This window comes from Scaptodrosophila lebanonensis, unplaced genomic scaffold (genome assembly GCF_003285725.1).
Source record: "Scaptodrosophila lebanonensis strain 11010-0011.00,11010-0021.00 unplaced genomic scaffold, SlebRS2 tig00000112-arrow-arrow-pilon, whole genome shotgun sequence".
Classification (NCBI taxonomy): domain Eukaryota; kingdom Metazoa; phylum Arthropoda; class Insecta; order Diptera; family Drosophilidae; genus Scaptodrosophila; species Scaptodrosophila lebanonensis.
In genome coordinates, this window is record NW_022060574.1 from 399,277 (window position 1) to 419,106 (window position 19,830).

Sequence of the window (19,830 nt, forward strand, 5' to 3'; positions counted from 1 at the left end):
TTGAATACCGCTCATACGTTTGGTCTCCGCAGTATAGAAACCATCAGGAAAGTATTGAGTCTGTTCAGAAGCAATTCCTTCATCCTTCATCGTACTCTAGTAGACTGATGCTTATAAACCTTCCTTCCTTAGTAAATCGTAGGTCGGTTCTTGGAGTAGTTTTTCTCCACAAGTTGGTTATCGGTGAGGTTGACTCCTCAGCCCACTTAGGTCGCCTTAATATTTTTGCCGTTCATATTGGCAAGATGCACAACTGATTTCTTGTTCTACTTCGTACTTTTTCTAATTAGTTGTTAAATAGAATTACTTTTCCACCTCTATCTACTTTTTGTATAGTTTTTTAGGTCTTTAATGTCTCTGGCTACATATGGCTGTGAATCGTGCATAACTGGCAAATAAAATTCCCCCAATGTGTCGGAGGCATTAATAGACGTTATTGTACAGCTTTGTTTTAGGCTTTCTTATCTTTTAAGTTTAGTTTAAATTGTTATATTAAGTTTATTAATATAAACGACAGAACTATTGTTGATAAAAATATATAATAAAAAAAATAAACCTAATATAGTGTTATACATGTAAACCTGCGTTGATTTTTTTCACTACTGATTTGTACGCCTTTCCCCATGGATCGTGGTCTGCCGAATCGCATAGCTCCAGAAAGCAGTTCCTTTTACTACTGCGAATGGCTCGTTTCAGGGATCTTCTGCAATTCCTAAAATCTGCTAGTTGGGAAGGAAACGCCTGTGTGCCTCGCAGTCTTTGGGTGAGTCGTCTGGCGCGATTACATGCCACCCGCAGCTCTGCAATTTCATCGTTCCACCAAAAAACGGGATCATGATGACGCGGACTTGTCCTCCTCTTAAGCATGCTCCAATCGCATGCAGCCTGAAGATGTGCTACAGCAACGTGCGCCATACTGTGGGGGTTCCCGGCCAGGATCAATGCAGGCAGAGCTTCCGAGGAGGCAGCAGGGTTAAAAGTGTTAATGCGATACGCGTGATACGTGCGCGGCCCATGCCGCTGGCTACTCGTCCTTTCCCCGACTGTGTAGATAATTGCATAGTGATCACTAGCCGTATAGACGTCACTCATAGACCACGACGCAGAATTGAACAGAGAGCTGCTTGCGAACGTGAGATCGATAATAGAGCTTGCGCCGGCTCTACTAAATGTGGGTTGGGTGCCTGTGTTTAGCAGGGAAATATCCATGTTGGCGAAGGTTTCAAGCAGTATACGGCCACGAGTGTTCGTACAAATACTGCCGCAGTCCACTGCCCATGCGTTAAAATCGCCGGCCAAGATAACCCTACGGCGATTCGCTGCGGCGGTCACCAGCTCGTCCAAAGCTGTTGTAAATTCGTTAATCGTCAAGCTAGGTGCCAGGTAGCAGCTGTAGATCCACAGGCCGCTGACTCTTGCGCGCACAAACGTTCTGCATGCCCGTACATCATCCAGATGAATCCCGCTGGGTCCGCAGACCCATAGCGCCGCCTTACCAGATTGGTCGATAGCCCATCTGGAGCCTTCCATTGGACTGTAGGGCTCGCTCAGGATAGCCAAGTCGACAGAGAGCTCCTGTGTTGTTTTGAGTAGCAGTTCTTGTGCCGTACTACAGTGGTTCAGATTAAGCTGGAACTTCAGTGTTTCGCCTGACGCACTGCTTCTTTAAACGCTGGGCATTTGAAGCTGCCGGTGGCGTGGGCATAGTTTGGAGTTCCTTTCCAAAGCATAGCATACATTTAGGATCCTTGCTACAGGTCTTAGCAACATGGCCCTTCTCGCCGCATTTAAAGCAGTTCCCTTTTAGGTCCTCGCTGCTCGTGCATCTTCCTGCGATGTGCCTATAATCTAGGCATTTGTAGCACCGCATTGGGTCAACTAAGGTTCGCACGCGGCATATGACCCATCCAATCCGGATCTTGCTAAGTTCCAAAAGTGACGTGGCTTTGTCAGCTGGCAGTGATAGCACTGCAGTTTGCTGCCCACCACGTGCCTTGCGAATCGACTTTACTGACAAGCAGTCCAGGCTGATGTTCTCCACATTCGCTACGATCTCTGCACATATCTCCTCCTTGGTAGTGAGTTCATCTAGGTCGCGGAGTTCTACTCTAGCTTGTTCTGTCAGGGCTCTGACTTCTGCTATCCCGTGTAGTGCTTTCTCCACTGCAGCATGCAATGAACTCTCGCTATGAGCTGGGGCTCTGCTTAGCTGCAGAAGAAGGCTGCCATTCGCCGTTTTGCGGATGCCTTGGACATCATCGCGCATGCTTTGAAAGGTTGGGTCCGATTTGACCGCCTTCAGCAGGTCAGAAAATTGACATTCGCCTACGCCCTTGGCAATAATGGCGTCTGGTTTACTGCGTCTCTTTTGCCCACGACCTTTCACCTTGGTCCAGGCGCTCTTCTTGGCGGTTACTGGCTCCATAATGGACTGGACTGACTAGTGCGCTGGTTACCTTTTGGGTCTCTGGGCCTTTTAGGGGTACTAAGTTGGCTGTTGGCTGTTCTAGGGTTACTCCCTCAAGCTGACTAGGAGGCTTGCAGGGAATTAGCATTTTCAGCGTGAAGCAGGGGTTAGAGGTTTTCATGGGATTGACCTTTAAATTCCATCTAGTGCACCAAGCTGCCAGTGTATTGAGATAGCTATGTAGTCCATCTGCTGCTTCTCGGTGATTTTTCGAGTTATAAAGAACCGCAATGTCGTCCGCATATGTTGCAATTAAAGCCTTCGAGGGGTCCTCCATATGTTCTTCATTGGGTCTAGGTAAATCAGCAGTACTATATAGCGAGTAGAGCAGTGGGCCAAGCACGCTGCTTTGCGGAACACCAGCCCTCATCTGGCAGGGGGCTGAGTAGGTGTCCCTGACACAGACCTTAAACTGCCTTCTATCCAAGTATGATCTTAGGAGACCTAAAACAATAAAGTGATCATTAAGTGATCAGATAAGTGATGATATATATTTAATTTCGGCTAAATGGTGCATATAAACATTAAAATCAGAGGAAGGGCTTATATACGAGCAGGAGATAAATAAGTAAGAATGTCCAAGAGCAACTTTGATGGCTAAAAGTTCTACATTAGAAGTAAAACTGCAAGGAATAGCCTGGGAAGAGAAATCTTTTGATTCTATGAAGCCGGTGAATTGTATAATTATGAACAAGAATTTCAACATGTAAATCATTACAACAAAGCCAAGTTTCAGAAAAATATATGATATCAGCGTCGAAAGAATGAATTTTTAGAAGTGCTTGGGACTGAGGCACATGTTTGGTAGGATGTACGCGAATTTCCTCTCCTTTCATATTCGTGCACAATAGTATGTTCAGGCCAAAAAACAGGATCTATAACCTTAGAAAATAGTGACTCAGACAGGTCAACCTTGAAAGAGAAGTAGCTTCTTCTCTGTTTAAAATTGAACTTTCTAACAATTAGCTCGGTTATATCAGTAAGCAGAAGTTGGTTAGTAATATGGAATTTCACATCAAGTTCAGAGGTGTTTATATTTAGTTTTATTACGGATCGTGGTGTTCCATTATGTTGCCCTGGTGTTGCTTACGCACAACTATGCAAGTACGCGTGCACGAGTCATGCGCTTAAATTTATGACCATGCCCAAAATCGTTCATATTCTGCATGATCGAGCGGTCACTGACTTATGACCGGCTGGATGTGTTAACTTACACACAAAAGGTATCTTTGTGCAAAATTTGGTGTCTCTAGCTCTCATAGTCTCTGAGATCCAGATCGACTCGTCTTGCCATGCTGATCAAGAATATATATACTGCAACGCCTTCTGCCTGTTACACTTTTCAGCTCGCGCAAACCTAGTATACTCTTGAACATTTCATGTACAGAGTATAACAAGTGAGAACGCCCATAGCAGAAGGAAAATGAAGAAGAGAGAACTTGATGCTGCAATTTGTGGGAATAATACCGTAGATAAATTTTTTATACCCTGTACCCGTAGGGTAAAAAGGGTATATTAGGTTTGTGCAAAGTATGTAACATACAGAAGGAAGCATCTCCGACCCCATAAAGTATATATATTCTTGATCAGCATGACGAGAGAAATCGATCTAGACATGTCCGTCCGTCTGGATGAACGCGAGGATCTCAGAAACTATAAAAGCTAGAATAACCAAAGTTGGCATCCAGATTCTCCTAGGTCCGAGTAAGGACGAGTTTATTTTTTTTTTTTAATTTTCCCCCCCCTTCCGCTGCAGAATTTCATCAATAGCGTCCACATTTCAAATGCTACCTAAACCAAACTTTGCACACATAATTAATATATTGTCTACTGTTGTTCAAAATTTTATTCAATTCGGTCAATTCTAAGAAAAGTTATTAGCGAAACAAATTCTCGCCAGTACACGTGTTCTCGAAGTGTATAAATTGTATATTTGTAATTCATTTCAATTTCAAATAAATTAATGTAACTAGCATACCCTTATACCCTTTGGATATAGGGTGTACAATTTTTAAAACTTTGAAGTTGTAGGTACAGGATTTTTAAAAGATAATCATTTCAAAAGTTCATTGGGAACCCTGCAGTTACCCGTTACGTGTGCTATTACAGTTTTGCAAGCGATATAATAATCTATTTTGACTTTTTTCTTACATCTTTCTGGATATTTTTTATAAAAAATCGTTTAATAAAATAAAGAATGAGAATTACAAATATCAACACAATTCCAATCGCTGGACAAAGTCGTGTGTTGATATGTTGAAAAATTATCAAAAACATTTGCTCCAAAGTGTCTGGCATCGCAGGTACAGGCTTAGGTTTTATCTTAACGTAGCCAGTCTCTGCAAACTCAATTAAAGATGTCGCACTGTATTCTCTTTTGACGTACTGGTAATAATTTCCTTGCCGAAATCTGGGTCCAAATGAAGAAAAAAAGGAGTACTAATATAAGTTTCCATTATATGTATGTATATACGTATGTTACATACAGAATAAACACAGGTGACGATGATTCCACTACTTTGAACCGTTTGGCTGTAGAAATGCCAGCTTCCATTCGGTTTATACGTGCAACATTTAACCTTCTTTTAAGATGTGCGGCAACAGACTCCCAAATAGCATAAAGACGCTGACACGATATACACTTATCAGAATAACTGTAATAATTTATTATTATTAAAAACAAGTAAAAATAATAAAGTCGGGTGTCCCGACTTCGAAAATTAAAAAAAGTAAGAGTATTCAAAAAAAAATTTTTGATCGATTTTACCTCTCTTGGTATTTGAACTCACGTAAAGGGTGTGTAATTGCACATTTATGTTTATGCGCGTCTATTCGTGTCTGTGTAAGCATGTTTGCAATTAATCAAAGCATCAGCATCAACAATAGCTGCGGGCAGCGCTTGAGCAGCAAATATATTTATGGCTATAACTTTTTGTTAAATCGGTCTATTATAGTGAAACTGTAAATGTAACTGTGGGGGGGGGGGGGGTGAAACCAATAAAACATACTTGAAAAACACTCTTCCATAGCACACACACATAAGCCATCTTTGTGAAATTTGGTGTCTCTAACTCTTATAGTCTCTGAGATCCAGGTGTTCATACTGACAGACAGACAGGGCTATATCGACTCGTCTTGTCACGCAGATCAAGAATATATATACTTTGTGGAGTCTGCCACGCCTCCTTCTGCCTGTTACATTGTTCAGCTCGCGTAAACCTAATATACTCCGTACATTTTATGTACATATAATATACATATAATAAACAAAATACATAACCAATGATTTATACTTACAAAAACACAAACCAATCTCCAGTTGTAGCTCCAGTCGAAGATTGAGTCAAGTGCTCGAAGGTATCATCTGACAGCTCTTTGACGACAGGTTCCTTATTACTACTGAAAAACTGCATCATTTCGTCTTGCTTAATATCACCATAATATAAAAGAGGGATGCCGCGCCTAAAAAATAACAATGCAGGCTCCCTAGCTGGGTCATAAATAGAAACAAGATTACTATCGTGAGCTTTAACAACAGTAGCTCCCAGAACTTCTTTTAATTCAGTCTTCATATTCGATATGATTTTTTCATATTGCATACACTCTGGACAATTTGTTTTTATAAACAAAACGATAACATTTTCTTGGCTTGTTAAAACGTGTACAAGATCATTGTCGTTAATTGTGTCAAAGCAATGTACTTTAAATACGTAAACGAACATTAACAAAAAAAGTAAAAAAATTCGCAACATTTTTCGGATAAGCAATTGAACTGAACTAATTTCAAGAAAGGGGTAGGGGTACCCTTGGTTAGTAAATTTGATAAAGGGTATTCTCAAAAAGTCAATTTTGTAAAAATTATTGAAAGTAATATAATTTTGGTTTATTTTAAACCGTGGAATCGGCGTGCAGATTTGACACACTCATAATTATTCTACACATATGTACAGAGTATTTCAAAGTCGGGATACCCGACTTTAGCTTCTCTACTTGTTTTCCCCTAAAACGTGGACATGCAACATATGTGTATATTTGTAAGTAAACAAACATCTGGGCATTATTCTTTGTATTCTTTCGGCATGAATGATGCATACGCTTAATGGCTTAAGCTAGGGTGTACTGTCAAAAGCAAGCGACATTACTGTCGCAAGCGAGCGGCTTTACATACATAATAAGTACATAATTTACGTTGTGTAAAAAAAGGAGCTCAATAAATCATCATCATTCACTACAAATAGGAAAATATTGATAAAAAAAAAATTTTCGTGTCAGGGCGACAAGCGATAACTGTTATCGCTTCGTGTTTAACATTTTAAACATCGATGTTTTTGTAGAATCGATTATTCGTTAAAAAATATGCATACCCATATTAAAACATTATTACTTGAAAGTGTAGCTGATGTCTGATCTCATCGAAAACGACAATAAAATGTACATATTTTGTTTAGCTTTCCGATTAATCGATTTTATGTTTTGCGAAAATTGCAACAAAATCGAAAAGGATTGATTCAGCCAACGTCTATTATTTTGCAACTCTACTGCCCAGACAAATATATTCTTACACAACAATTAATGAAAATAACACCAAAAGTACCAAAACGTGTAAACAGTTGCCGTTCGCCTGCACTTTTATCACTTTCGTGCAAATTTGTATACTCTGTAAATGAAATGAAGGAGGCGTGTCAGACCCCTCAAAGTATATATATTCTTGATCAGCATGACGAGACGAGTCGATCTAGCCCTGTCTGTCTGTCTGTCTGTCTGTCCGTCTGTCCGTCCGTATGATCACCTAGATCTCAGAGACTATAAGAGCTACAGACACAAAATTTTGCACAAAGATGCCTTATGAGTGTATGCTATACGAGTTTGTTTTATTTTGTTCATTTTCCCCCACCTCCTATGAGGATTTCCCCGATTTTCCATTCGTATAATCACTTATATCTCGGAGACTATTAGACCTAGGAGCACCAAATTTCAGACCAAGATGCCTTTTGTAAATACGCAGAAAATGTGTACTTTGGAATTTCCCTCCCTCTACCCTCTCCTCAACAATCAGTGATTTTCCATAACTCCTTCCATAATTCTTGAAGTTTTCGACTCAACTTTAATACATTAAATTAGTGATTATGAGTCCGAGTCATTATGATAGACCGATTTAACAGAAAGTTATAGCCATATATGTATATATGACCAAGCAGTGCCCGCAGCTGTTGTTGTTATTACTGCTTTGCTCAGGCACACGAGACATACCCAGACACACACAAACTCACACATACACGCTTAATTATTCTACACATATGTACAGAGTATTTCAAAGTCGGAATACCCGACTTTAGCTTCTCTACTTGTTATACTCTGTACATGAAATGTACTGATGAGCATCAAAAGACAAGTCGATCTACAAGTATATCTGTCTGTCTTTCTGTCCGTCCGAATGAACACCTGGATCTCAGAGACTATAAGAGATAGAGACACTAAATTTTAAACAAGGAGGCGTTATGTGTGTACGTTGTGCAAGTTTGTTTTATTTTTTTGGATTTTCCCCCACTTCCCCCCTATTGGGGTTTTCCTGATTTTCCATTCGTATAATCGCCTATATCTCGGAGACTATAACACCTAGGTACACCAAATTTTAGTCCACGATGCCTTATGTAAATACGCAGAAAATATGTATTTTGGAATTTCCCTCCCTCCCCCTCTCCACCACACTACCGTAACTCCCGTAATTCTTGGAATTTTGAACTCAAATTACAAATACCCCCAGTTAGTGCTTATGTGTCCGTATGCCAAGTTTCAGCATGATAGACCGATTTGGCAGTTGACTGAAAATATGCTCACACAGACACGAATAGACACACATAGACATGCATACACTTACATAGACGCAACTGCTATGTAAATGTGGAATTATACACCCTTTACGTGAGTTCAAATACCGAGAGTGGTAAAATCGATCAAATTTTGTTTTCAAATGTTCTTAATTTTTATATCTTGTACCGAAAGGGTAAAATGGTATACTAGTTTTGTGCGAATGTATGTAACATAGAGAAGGAGGCAGGGTAGACCCCCAAAAGTAAATGTATTATTGATCATGACAAGACGATTCAATATAGCCATGCCCGTCTGTCCGTGTGTGTCTGTCCGCCTGAGCTAGAATAACCAAACTGGGTATTCGATACACCCCCCACTCCCCCGCAATTCGTGTTTTTTCCAAAACAAATTATTGAAATTATGTTCTCAGATTTGGCAAATACTTCCAGTTAGTGATTATGAGTCCGCATGCCATGTTGTAATACGATAGGTTAATTACGAAGAAAGTTATAACCATAAATATATTTTCTGAAGAAGCTCTGCCCGCAGCTGTTGTTGTTGCTACTTTGACTTATTCTGTACTGCGTACATACATGTATATAAACACGTATAGACAATAAATGCATGCTGTGTGATAAGTTTTATAATGAAAGTTCCATTCGAAAGGAAACAAGGGGAGAAGCTCAAGTCGGGTGCCTCGACTTTGAAATAATCTGTACATATGTGTAGAATAATCATGCGTGTTTGTGTGTGTCTCGTGTTCCTGTGCAAAGCAGCAGCAACAAAAACAGCTGCGAGCAGTGCTTGGTCATATATGGCCATAACTTCCTGTTAAGCCGGCCTATTGCTATGAAACTTGGCATACCGACTCATAAGCACTAACTGGAGGGATTTTCTGCGCACTCATATAAGGCACCTGGGACTAAAGTCTTGTGTCCGTAGGTCTTATAGTCTCTGAGATATTTATTTATTTATTTATAAACCTTATCCTAGCGTTACAAGTATCGGTTACTTTTAAATTATTACGCTAGTCATTACAATTTAATCATAGTTTTAGTTTTCACATTAAACATTTTCATTATTCTTTATAATTATATATTTTTAATTGAATAGTTTAATAGTTTTATACTTAATCTAAATGGCCTACTGAACTGTGTCGTTAATATTATAATTTTTGGTAACGTTAATTTAGTTAATGTTTTGTAAGTGTGCTAGAATCTTAACTCTAAAGTGCGTCTCGCTGCTAATTGTTTTTAGGTTATGCGGAAGATCATTCCACAGACGAGCAGCAGAAATAAAGAAATGTTTTTCCGAGCTATGCTATTAAAGGCTACTTTTAATTTGTTTTGACTTACTGCATCGCAGTATCCAAAAAGTTCAATCCCATAAAATAGCAAGGGTGTCAGGCATGTTTTAGCAATAAGGAGCTTTAGTTTTACAGGAAAAAAATTCTGCGTCAAAGACAGACGCCTTAGTGCGCTATATAGTCTACCTACTGCCTTATTGACATGGTCACACCAAGTTAATGTTTGGTTTATATTTATTCCCAGGTTTATTACCTGCTCTACATACGCAATGGGCTCATTGTTGAGGCGTACTTGCTCAAGATTGAGTGTGTTGATTTTTTTTTATATATTACTAAACATTTTGACTTTTTAGGGTTGACCTCCAATCCGTTAATACTTGTCCATTTGCTGATTTTGAAGAGATCATCATTGCAGACACGTATACATTCATCTATTCTACATAACGGACGACTAACATACATCTGGACATCATCAGCATACATGTGTAACTCGGAATTAGACACACAACATGGAAGGTCATTGACATAAATTGAGAACAATAGTGGCCCTAAGACAGACCCCTGAGGGACTCCACGCTTTATGAATAAAAAAGACGAAAAATTATGCGAAGTAACTACTGCTTGGTGACGATAGGACAAATATGACTGGACAAGATTAGTAGCTGAGTCAGAGAAATTATAAAGTCTTTTTAATTTCGTACACAGTATGTTATGATTAACAGAGTCAAAAGCTTTTGAGTAGTCTAGTAGGGTTAGGAAAGTTACCTTGCTGTCGTCCATTTCTTTCCTAATATCGTCGGTAATTTTAATTAATGATGTAATACAACTTCTATTACTTCTGAAGCCCGATTGTTTATCACTCAAGAGTGAGTTTTCTACCATGTAATTGCTAATTTGTTTGGTCATCAAGTGTTCAAGTGCTTTTGATAGAAATGGTAGAATAGTGATTGGCCTGAAGTCATTGCTTCCTTTCGGGATAGGAATAATTTTTCCTGATTTCCACTTGTACGGAAAGCACGATGTCGTAAGCACTGAGTTAAATATGTGAGTTATATAATTTAAGACTTTCGGAAGCAATAATTTTAAAAATTTGGGGTGTAACTCATCAAGGCCAATGGCGTTGGACTTCACTTTAAGAACTGCATCTAAGACATCACATTGACGTACACACATAAAACTAAAAGAAGTATCACAGTTTAATAACGAGGTAGAATTCAGGTACGTATTTTCAAGGGCTTCAGGTACAGGTTAGGTTAGGTTGAAATGGCGGGGGTGATGATAATCACCCCCCACTTAGGCCTAGAAGGCCCATTGTGATACCATGTAATCCCTAGTTTTGTTGGTGAGCCTTCAGCCACCCTGTGGTATTCAAAAAATTTGCTAAGTCCACGAGCTCCATCTTTTAATTCCGAGAGGTCGCTTAAGAAAGGTTTCCTTAAGGTGCATAGCCTGCGCCTGCTCAGTGCCGGGCAGTGGCAGAGGAGGTGCTCCACACTTTCCTCCTCCTCCTCGTCTCTGCCGCTTCTGCAGAAGTCGTTGAACGGAATTTTCAGTCTTGATGCATGTCTGCCAATCGGACAGTGGCCCGTGAGGGCCCCCACTTCATGGAGATATCTGTCCTTCTTAGCGTTACAAGCTTTAACGTCCTTTTTGTATCAAGGGATGGCCAGGTAAGCCTGGCACAAACGCATGTGTTTGTACTCTCCCAGCGCTGTTGTGCCATAAAATGCGCATGATTGCGTGTCATGAGCCGAAAGGTTGCTAACGGCATTCCCATGCCTTCCCTGTCGGGAAGAATGCTTGCGTTCCCTCCCTGGCCAGCTCGTGTGCAATGCAGTTTCCCTTAATATTCTGGTGTCCTGGCACCCATATGAGGGTGGTACTGGCCTGCTGGGCCATCTCGTTGAGAGATTTGCGGCAGTCAGTAATAATTTTTGAGTTATCCACATTGGATTCCAACGCTTTGAGCGCCGCTTGGCTGTCCGAAAAAATAAAAATCGGTCTGCCGCCTGCCGTGCCGGGGGATAGGCGCTTAGTGACCTCTTGTATCGCAGCCACTTCTGCCTGATAGACGCTGCAATGATCTGGGAGGTGAAATGACAGTTTTATCCGCAGGTCCGGAGAAAATATGCCACCGCCGACTCTCTGATCCAGTTTTGAGCCATCTGTAAAGAAGTTGATGGCGTTGTCCCATTCTGTTCGAGTGGGAATCCTGACAACATATTTCTTATCAAAAATAAGTTTTGGTATGCAGTAGTCCGTGTGGGTAGGAACCCCGGGGTGCAGACGGAGTACACTTGCATGTCCTCGTGCTGAGCTTTTCCAAGCAGAGGTTTCTCTCAGCCTGAGGGCTGATATAGGCGGTTATACGAACGGAAAATCGGGAAATCCCCCAGAGGAGAAATGGGTGAGAAAATAAACAAGTAAAAAAAGCTAAAGTCGGGTGTCCCGACTTTGAAATACTCTGTACATATATTTACAATAATTATAGAAAATAAAAAAAATTCAGAAAATTAAAATAAATTTTTGATCGATTTTACCTCTCTCGGTATTCGAACTCACGTAAAGGGTGTATAATTGCACATTTACATAGCAATTGCATCTGTATGAGTGTATGTATGTTTATGCTCGTATATTCGTGTCTGTGTAAGCATGTCGCAGTGAACCAAAGCACCATCATCAACAACAGCCACGGGCAGCGCTTGAGCAGCGCTGCAGCAGCAAATATATTTATGGCTATAACTTCTTGTTAAATCGGTCTATCATAGTGAAACTTGGCATACGGACACATAATAACTAACTGGTTCGAAATTCCAAGAATTACGGGAGTTAGAGAAAATCGCATTTGCGTGGGAGAGGGGCGAGGGAAGGAAATTCCAAAATATACATTTTCTGCGTATTCACATAAGGCATCTGGGACTAAAATTTGGTGTCCCTAGGTCTTATAGTCTCCGAGTGTTGCAGCCGGCATAAGTCAAGGAAATTAAATTCTAATAGCACTCATTTCTATTCGTAATTATTTATTCAATAGTTTTGGATATTAATACAAATTATTCGCGACCGCGAAAATAGATATAGCGAGAGCTTTAAAAAATCTTGTGGCTTCCCGTCGGCCTCTGTGCTGCAACTGCCGTACCTCCAGCTTTTTGATCGTATGGTAAGTTTTGGTGTTGCCAGATAGATAGGTGATGTATTAAAAATTCAAATTAACGATGACTTCAAATTAGGCTGTGCTGCGGCGGCAACATTCCCCCCTCCGTAAACGAGCTTCAGGGGTTTACTTATGTGGCTGGGCGACGTCCAGTACAGCTAATTTTGTTGATGGGCGAACCATGAGACCATGTTGAGTTTTCACAGTTGCCTTTCGTACTTGTCCGTCTTTCGCTGACACGACGTCCACAATGCGTCCTTTAGGCCAGCAATTTCTCGGTAGATTTTCATCGACCACGAGAACGACGTCCCCGATGGATATTGGAGGCATTTTGCAAAACCACTTACAACGTCGCATCAGCATTGGCGCATACTCCTTTACCCATCGTTTCCAGAAAAGATCGGCAAACTGCTGAGTCTGAGTCCAGCGTTGCCTTAAATCGCACTCGCTTGAAGCAATGGGCTTATATCCATCGGAGGATCCGAGCAGTAGGTGATTAGGAGTAAGTGCATCATCATCATCTGTTTCTAAGGATACAAAGGTTGGTGGGCGAGAGTTAATTACATACTCGGCTTTCATCAGGGCACATTTAAGTGTTTCGTCTTTGTAACTTCCTGTAGAGCAGATCGATTGCAGCACCGATTTAATAGTGCGTATTAAGCGTTCCCAAGCCCCACCCATGTGGGGTGCGCCTGGTGGATTGAAATGCCATTTAATCTCGTCATACTTTATGGTTAGGCCAGCGACGTCAATTTTCTTCAGCTCCTCCTTGACGACCTTCGCAGTTGCTTTAAAATTTGTACCATTGTCTGAGAATATCTCTCGTGGTGTACCTCTGCGCGACATGAAGTTTGTCAAGCACATGACACACGAGCTCGTGTCCAGACTATGTGCTATCTCGATGTGAACTGCTCTTAGGGTTAGGCAAGTGAAGACGACTCCCCAGCGTTTTTCCTTATGCCTTCCTACGTTTACTAGCATCGGTCCGAAGAAATCCACGTCAGTATACGTAAAGGGTTTCTCGAAGCTGGCTCTTCTTATTACTGGTAGTGGCGCCATTTGAGGTGGCTGCGGCGTCGCAGAATTAATTTTGCATCTTTGACATGCTTTCCATACAGTCTTGTACACAATTCGTAGTTGAGGGATATAATATTTACTTCGTATTAGATTGATCGAACCCTCACGTAATAGGTGATGGTTTCTTTCGTGGAAGTGCTTCACTAATAATCGAGTGGTGTAGCTGCTCCTTGGCAGAACGATAGAATCGTCATTTGGATTGATTCCTTCTGCTCTACCTTGTACACGCATCAATCCGTTCTCGTCAAGGTAAACATTCATCCCGATAAGTTTACTTGGTTGTAGGATAATACCCGTAGCCCGGAGGTCTGCTAGTTCTTTGTTGAAAGCTTCCCGTTGTGCTTTTTTGAAGAGCATCCTTTTAGCTGAATTCGTCAACTCCTCTGTAAGCGTCTTTGCTAGCTTATCTTCGGTATCCTTGGCTCGAAGGATTTTCAAGTAGAGGCGAAACGTCGCAGTTGCCCTGTACAACCTTTTCCAGTCAGAGAAGCATTCGATATTGAGCTGCAGTGGTGTCATATTTATTCTTTGCGTCACCATAACATGATTGCGAATCTCGGTGTTGCAGTCATCATTGTTGACGCGTGCGCCTTGTTCCGGCCATTCATTCTCTGGCTCTCGAAGGAAATTTTGTCCGTTAATCCAGTTTTCCACATTCGGCTTTGGAATAAACTTCGTTGCCATATCTGCGACGATTGATTCTGTTGGCACCCATCGCCACTGCGTCACGTTAGTGCTCTCCAATATTTCACCAACTCTATGCATCAAAAAGGCGTGGAAGTTACGGGGATCTATTGTTAACCAAGAAAGCACAGTTTTGGAGTCGGTCCAAAAGAACTCGTGGCTGATCTTTAAGTTGCGAGTGCGCCGTACCTTTTGAGCCATACGTGTTCCGATCACGGCTGCCATAAGCTCCATTCTTGGTATAGAAAGCGGCTTGAGAGGAGCCACTTTGCTTTTCGCTGCGACCAAGGAGAGTGTTAGCTCATCGCCTTTTTTGACGCGTAGGTAACAGACGGCTGCATATCCGTATTCACTTGCATCCACGAAGGTATGTAGTTCGACACAATCGGCTGTACGAAGAATCCGAGAGTATTGACGGGGATCTTGACCGTCGCGGCTTGCGCTTGTAAGTTTTTCCATTTCTCCCAGAACTTATGGAGTGTCTCCGGCAAGCTGTCATCCCAGCCTATTCCCAAGCGCCACACCTTCTGAAGTAGCATCTTCAGACCAATTGTGTAGCACGAGAGTAGGCCCAATGGATTGAAGATCCACATTAAAATTTGTAGCGCCTCTCGCTTTGTCGGAATTGTTTCTTCAGTAAGAACATTTCGCCTCAATCTCGAAAATCTGAAAATATATTTGAACACGTCAGCTGATGGGTATACCGAGAACTTTTTCAGTATATCCGATTTCTTTGGGGCTTTGGGAGTCCATTTTATTGCCTTGCAAATGCTCCAATACTTTGGTCGAGTTGGATGTCCAGTTTCTAATATAGAAACCGCCTGATGCGTGTATTTCTCGAACTTTAGAAGTCAACTCGATTGCTTCGTCTTCGCTTTCCATGCTGTCTATGTAGTCGTCGACGTAGTGCCCCTTGGTGATAGCCTCAAATGCACGTGGATTGCTTTGGCGGTACTCCTCTGCATTTTTGTCGCGCACATAATGTGCAATGCATGGCGCGAAGCATATTCCAAATGTCATTGCTCGCATGACGAAGACTCTTGTAGCTTTGTCTTTGCTGAACCATAGGAAGCGTTGAGCGTGCATATCAGATTCCTGAATGTTGATCTGATGGAACATCTCAGCAATGTCGCCACATATTGCGACGTTACCAACCCGAAACGCCGAAAGGACATCCGTTAATGGGTTCAGAAGGTCGGGCCCATTATACATAAAATCATTAAGTGATCTTCCGTGAGATCGGGCGGCGGCATCCCACACTAGTCTTACTTTCTGTGGCTTATTAGGATTTCGCGTGATAAATATTGGAAGATACCATGTGCGATCATTTCCTTTCATTATTTCGTCGTCAGTCAGTACAATGGCGTATCTCTTTTCTAACAAATTGCTGATTTGCTTTTCAATTGCTTCGAACAATTCCGGATCCTTGTTCACTTTCGCCTTCAGACAATTCAATCGCTTTTGTGCCGTACTAAAACTTTCAGGCAATACTGGATTCTGATAACGCCAAAGCAGTCCCACTTGGAAGCGTCCTTCACGCTTGATACACGTATCCTGTAGGACTTTAAGAGCAGTTTCGTCGTCGACTGAACGGATCTTTCTTGGTGCGACTGGGTCTACGCTGAAGCACTCCTTTATCGTTCTGTCAATATCATCCCAGTTGCACTGACAATACGTTTTATTGGTCTCAGCAGAGACCGTATGTTGGCTCGCACGGATTCTCCTTCCATCCTAGTGGTTTGGCCTGTCCACTGCAGACATATAGGATGTAGTGAATCACGCTGTCCCAAACGTTTAAAAATGGATTCATCGATGAGAGAGACTGAGGAGCCATCGTCCAGAAATGCAAAGGTTTCGAAAGTTACCGCCTCATAGTGTAGCATAACTGGCAGGATGCGAAAAAATTGATCCGCATTTGATTTGGATTGGTGCGAAGTGACGACATTACTGGATTGACTGCCTTTATGGAGTAACGGATGATGTCTCGATTCACAGGGAGCTATTCCGCATACCTTCTTGGAGATGCACCTACGGGAGTGGCATTTTAGACATTTGTAGCATAGTCCTTTTTCGCGAACTACACGTTCTTTCTCTTCGCCAGTGAGATTTTTAAACATTTCGCACTGAGTCACCTGATGATGTGTTGCCTTACAAGCTGCACATTTGTTATTGTTCTCATCTGGGGGATCATTGTCACGTCTCACATTGGCTCGTTCTGGAGATTGCATTCGTTGGCCCAAATGTGTGTGTACGGTACTTGGTTATGTAGATGATGTTGTTGATGATGACTCGGCGATCCTATATAGCCAGGCGCTAAAGGCCTTTACAGTTGGCACGTATGTTTCTTTTGGATGCATAGCCCAGTTCAACTTATATTGGTTCGGAAGTTTGGTCACCAGCTCCTTTACAAGCATTGGATTATTTAAGTGCGCGTCTAAGCTGCAAGCCTCCATAGTGGCGCAGATGTTTCGCACTGCCAATGCATAGTCGATAAGTGAGTCCAACTTGTCTTTGTGTATGTATATATTTTTTGCCTTTTCAATGATGCGTTCAATAATTTGTTCCGAGCGTCCGAAGAATGTTTTTAATGTGCCTATATTCTCAGGCACCATTGACGGTAAAAGAAGTTTTTCTCTCACCAGCAGCGCTGCTGTTCTCGAACGCACTGATAAAGGTGGGCCATTCGTCCGGATTGCCGCTGAAGGTTGGCAAATCCGCTGATAATACTTGGCGCGCCGCCAACTGTGCGCTAGTAGGACCCACATATGTGGACATTAGATCCGAACTCGCTCCACTCTGTTGTGAAAGTATATCGTATTTTTGTTCAGCTTTTCGCTTCTCTTCTAGCATCTGTAATAATAGAATGTTATTAGATACGCCCGTATTCATATTATTATTTACGGTTGTTGATCTTTCCTCATTCAAACCCATTTTCTCTAGTTGAGCGTCAGCTGTAATATTTTGCTTAAGTGTGGCTGTGCCAGATGAGTACTGGACTTCGTTGTGTGTTACTGCCAAACCTTTTGATGGCCTCACAACGGTAGAAACCTGTGTAGTTGCGTTATCCGCTTCCGATACTACCAGGTCAATTAGGAGCTCCACTATTACCCATGACTCGTTTTTTTTTTTTAGAAACTGTGAAGGTTTTTTCAGTTTCATCGCGGGAACATGGAATGTCGTTGAGCTCACAGTGGAGGCATGCCCACCCCGTTTCGTTTTTTTCCTCATTAACACGAGCGCTCGAAAAGTGGTACCATGCTTTGCATATATCGCATTGCACCCAGCTTGATATGCCGGTGCTAGTACGTTCTTTTTTGCAATAGCCGCACTTTGTGTTGTCGTACTCGTGCCCGATCATGGTTGGTGATATCTAAGCGGAGGCAGGTAATTAAAGATCTGCGTTCTGGCACTCGAGTTTTCTGTTCCGATGGGGGAATTTTATTTGCTAATGCGAGCTATGCCCCTACTCACAGCCTTGATTGGACAGATTCCTCGAGACGTGCAAAGAACACAGAGCACTCTAATCTCAACGCTGCACTCACGCTTAGTGACTGTACTTTAGATGTGCGTTATACGCACCACACTGTTGTAATTTCACCACACGCTATATGCACGGGTATAATTTTGATTGTATGTGTGTGTTTGTGCCGCATACAGCGTGCTACATACAGAAGATTACAGTTAGCTGCAGAGACGCTCAGTGGCGTCTTAGTCTTCTGGAAGCACAAACTGATATTGTGGAAATATTGTGCTATATTTAAGTTTTGCAAGCGTGGAACTTAATGTTCTAACGACGCCCTTACCAGAATATTAAACACAAGCCTTGTATTTCACAATTTCACTTTACACATTTAACTAATGCGCGGAACTTAACTGTTCATCGACGCGCAAAAGCCATAAAGATTTGTTAAATAAATGTTGCAGCCGACATAAGTCAAGGAAGTTAAAAGCTTCTAATAGCACTCATTTCTATTCGTAATTATTTATTCAATAGTTTTGGATATTAATACAAATTATTCGCGACCGCGAAAATAGATATAGCGAGAGCTTTAAAAAATCTTGTGGCTTCCCGTCGGCCTCTGTGCTGCAACTGCCGTACCTCCAGCTTTTTGATCGTATGGTAAGTTTTGGTGTTGCCAGATAGATAGGTGATGTATTAAAAATTCAAATTAACGATGACTTCAAATTAGGCTGTGCTGCGGCGGTAACACCGAGATATAGGCGATTATACGAATGGAAAATCGAGAAAACCCCCATAGGGGTGAAGTGGGGGAGAAAATCAAAAAAATAAAACAAACTTGCACAGCGTACACACATAACGCATCTTTGTGCAAAATTTGGTGTCTCTATCTCTTATAGTCTCTGAGATCCAGGTGTACATACGGACAGGCGGACAGACGGACAGACAGACAGGGCTAGATCGACTCGTCTCGTCATGCTGATCAAGAATATATATACTTTGTGGGGTCTGCCACGCCTCCTTCTGCCTGTTACATTTTTCAGCTCCCGCAAACCTAATATACTCTTGTACATTTTATGTACAGAGTATAAAAAGTAAAAAAATTCGCAACATTTTACGGATAAGTAATTGAACTGAACTAATTCCGAGGAAGGGGTAGGGGTACCCTTGGTTAGTAAATTTGATAAAGGGTATTCTCAAAAAGTCCATTTTGTCAAAATTATTAAAATTAATATAATTTTTGTTTATTTTAAACTGTGGAATCGGCGTGCAGAGCAAAGGCAAATCCTAACTCCTCTATTAAGAGGACTAAGCCAAGCCACTGGGCACCCTAAGGCTCTTCCCAGCACCGCGGCAGTCAGGAAGCATACGGCAGCTGACGGACCGGCGAAGATGAGACACGAGGGGAAACCAGTGGAGTATTGGTCAGCTAATCAGCCCCGGCCAGGCCCGATAAAGATCGGATACAGGGAGCAACGTACGGCGGCTCGTATACTCTGACGCCATGCCACTGAGTCAATTGAGGCAGCACAGGCATTGGAAGAAATGCTAGCAATGCTAGTGGGCAAGGCGGGTGAAGCCCAATTTTGCGCTCAATTACGAAGTGAACCAACCGTTCAACGACAGCGTTCGATGGAGGAAGACCCAAACTCAGGGTCATAAAAGCAAAACACGCATGGGTGGTCGAAGGACGAAAGGCCATTGGGGTCATAGACCAAAAAAAAACAATGACGATGGCAGAATACCTAAACACCAGTGGGTGCAAGCCGCGCTCACCACGGTTCATTTGGAAGTGCTCCTAGAAAGTCCCGGGCCTCCTTCCAGTTGCACTGATGCAGGGTGGTTTCAGCGTAACGTGAATCTGATTGCATGCG

General features: G+C 41.9%; 1 protein-coding gene across 1 annotated transcript; it reads right to left on the reverse strand.

Moving 5' to 3' along the window:
• Positions 1-4,329: 4,329 nt before the first annotated feature.
• LOC115628203 lies at positions 4,330-6,189 on the reverse strand. Its single transcript, XM_030524196.1, has 3 exons — positions 5,765-6,189; positions 4,954-5,121; positions 4,330-4,877 (listed from the first exon to the last, which is right to left on the reverse strand). The coding sequence occupies exons 1-3, from the start codon at positions 6,187-6,189 to the stop codon at positions 4,598-4,600; spliced, it is 873 nt and encodes a 290-aa protein (XP_030380056.1). The 3' UTR covers positions 4,330-4,597.
• Between the last annotated feature and the right edge of the window lie 13,641 nt (positions 6,190-19,830).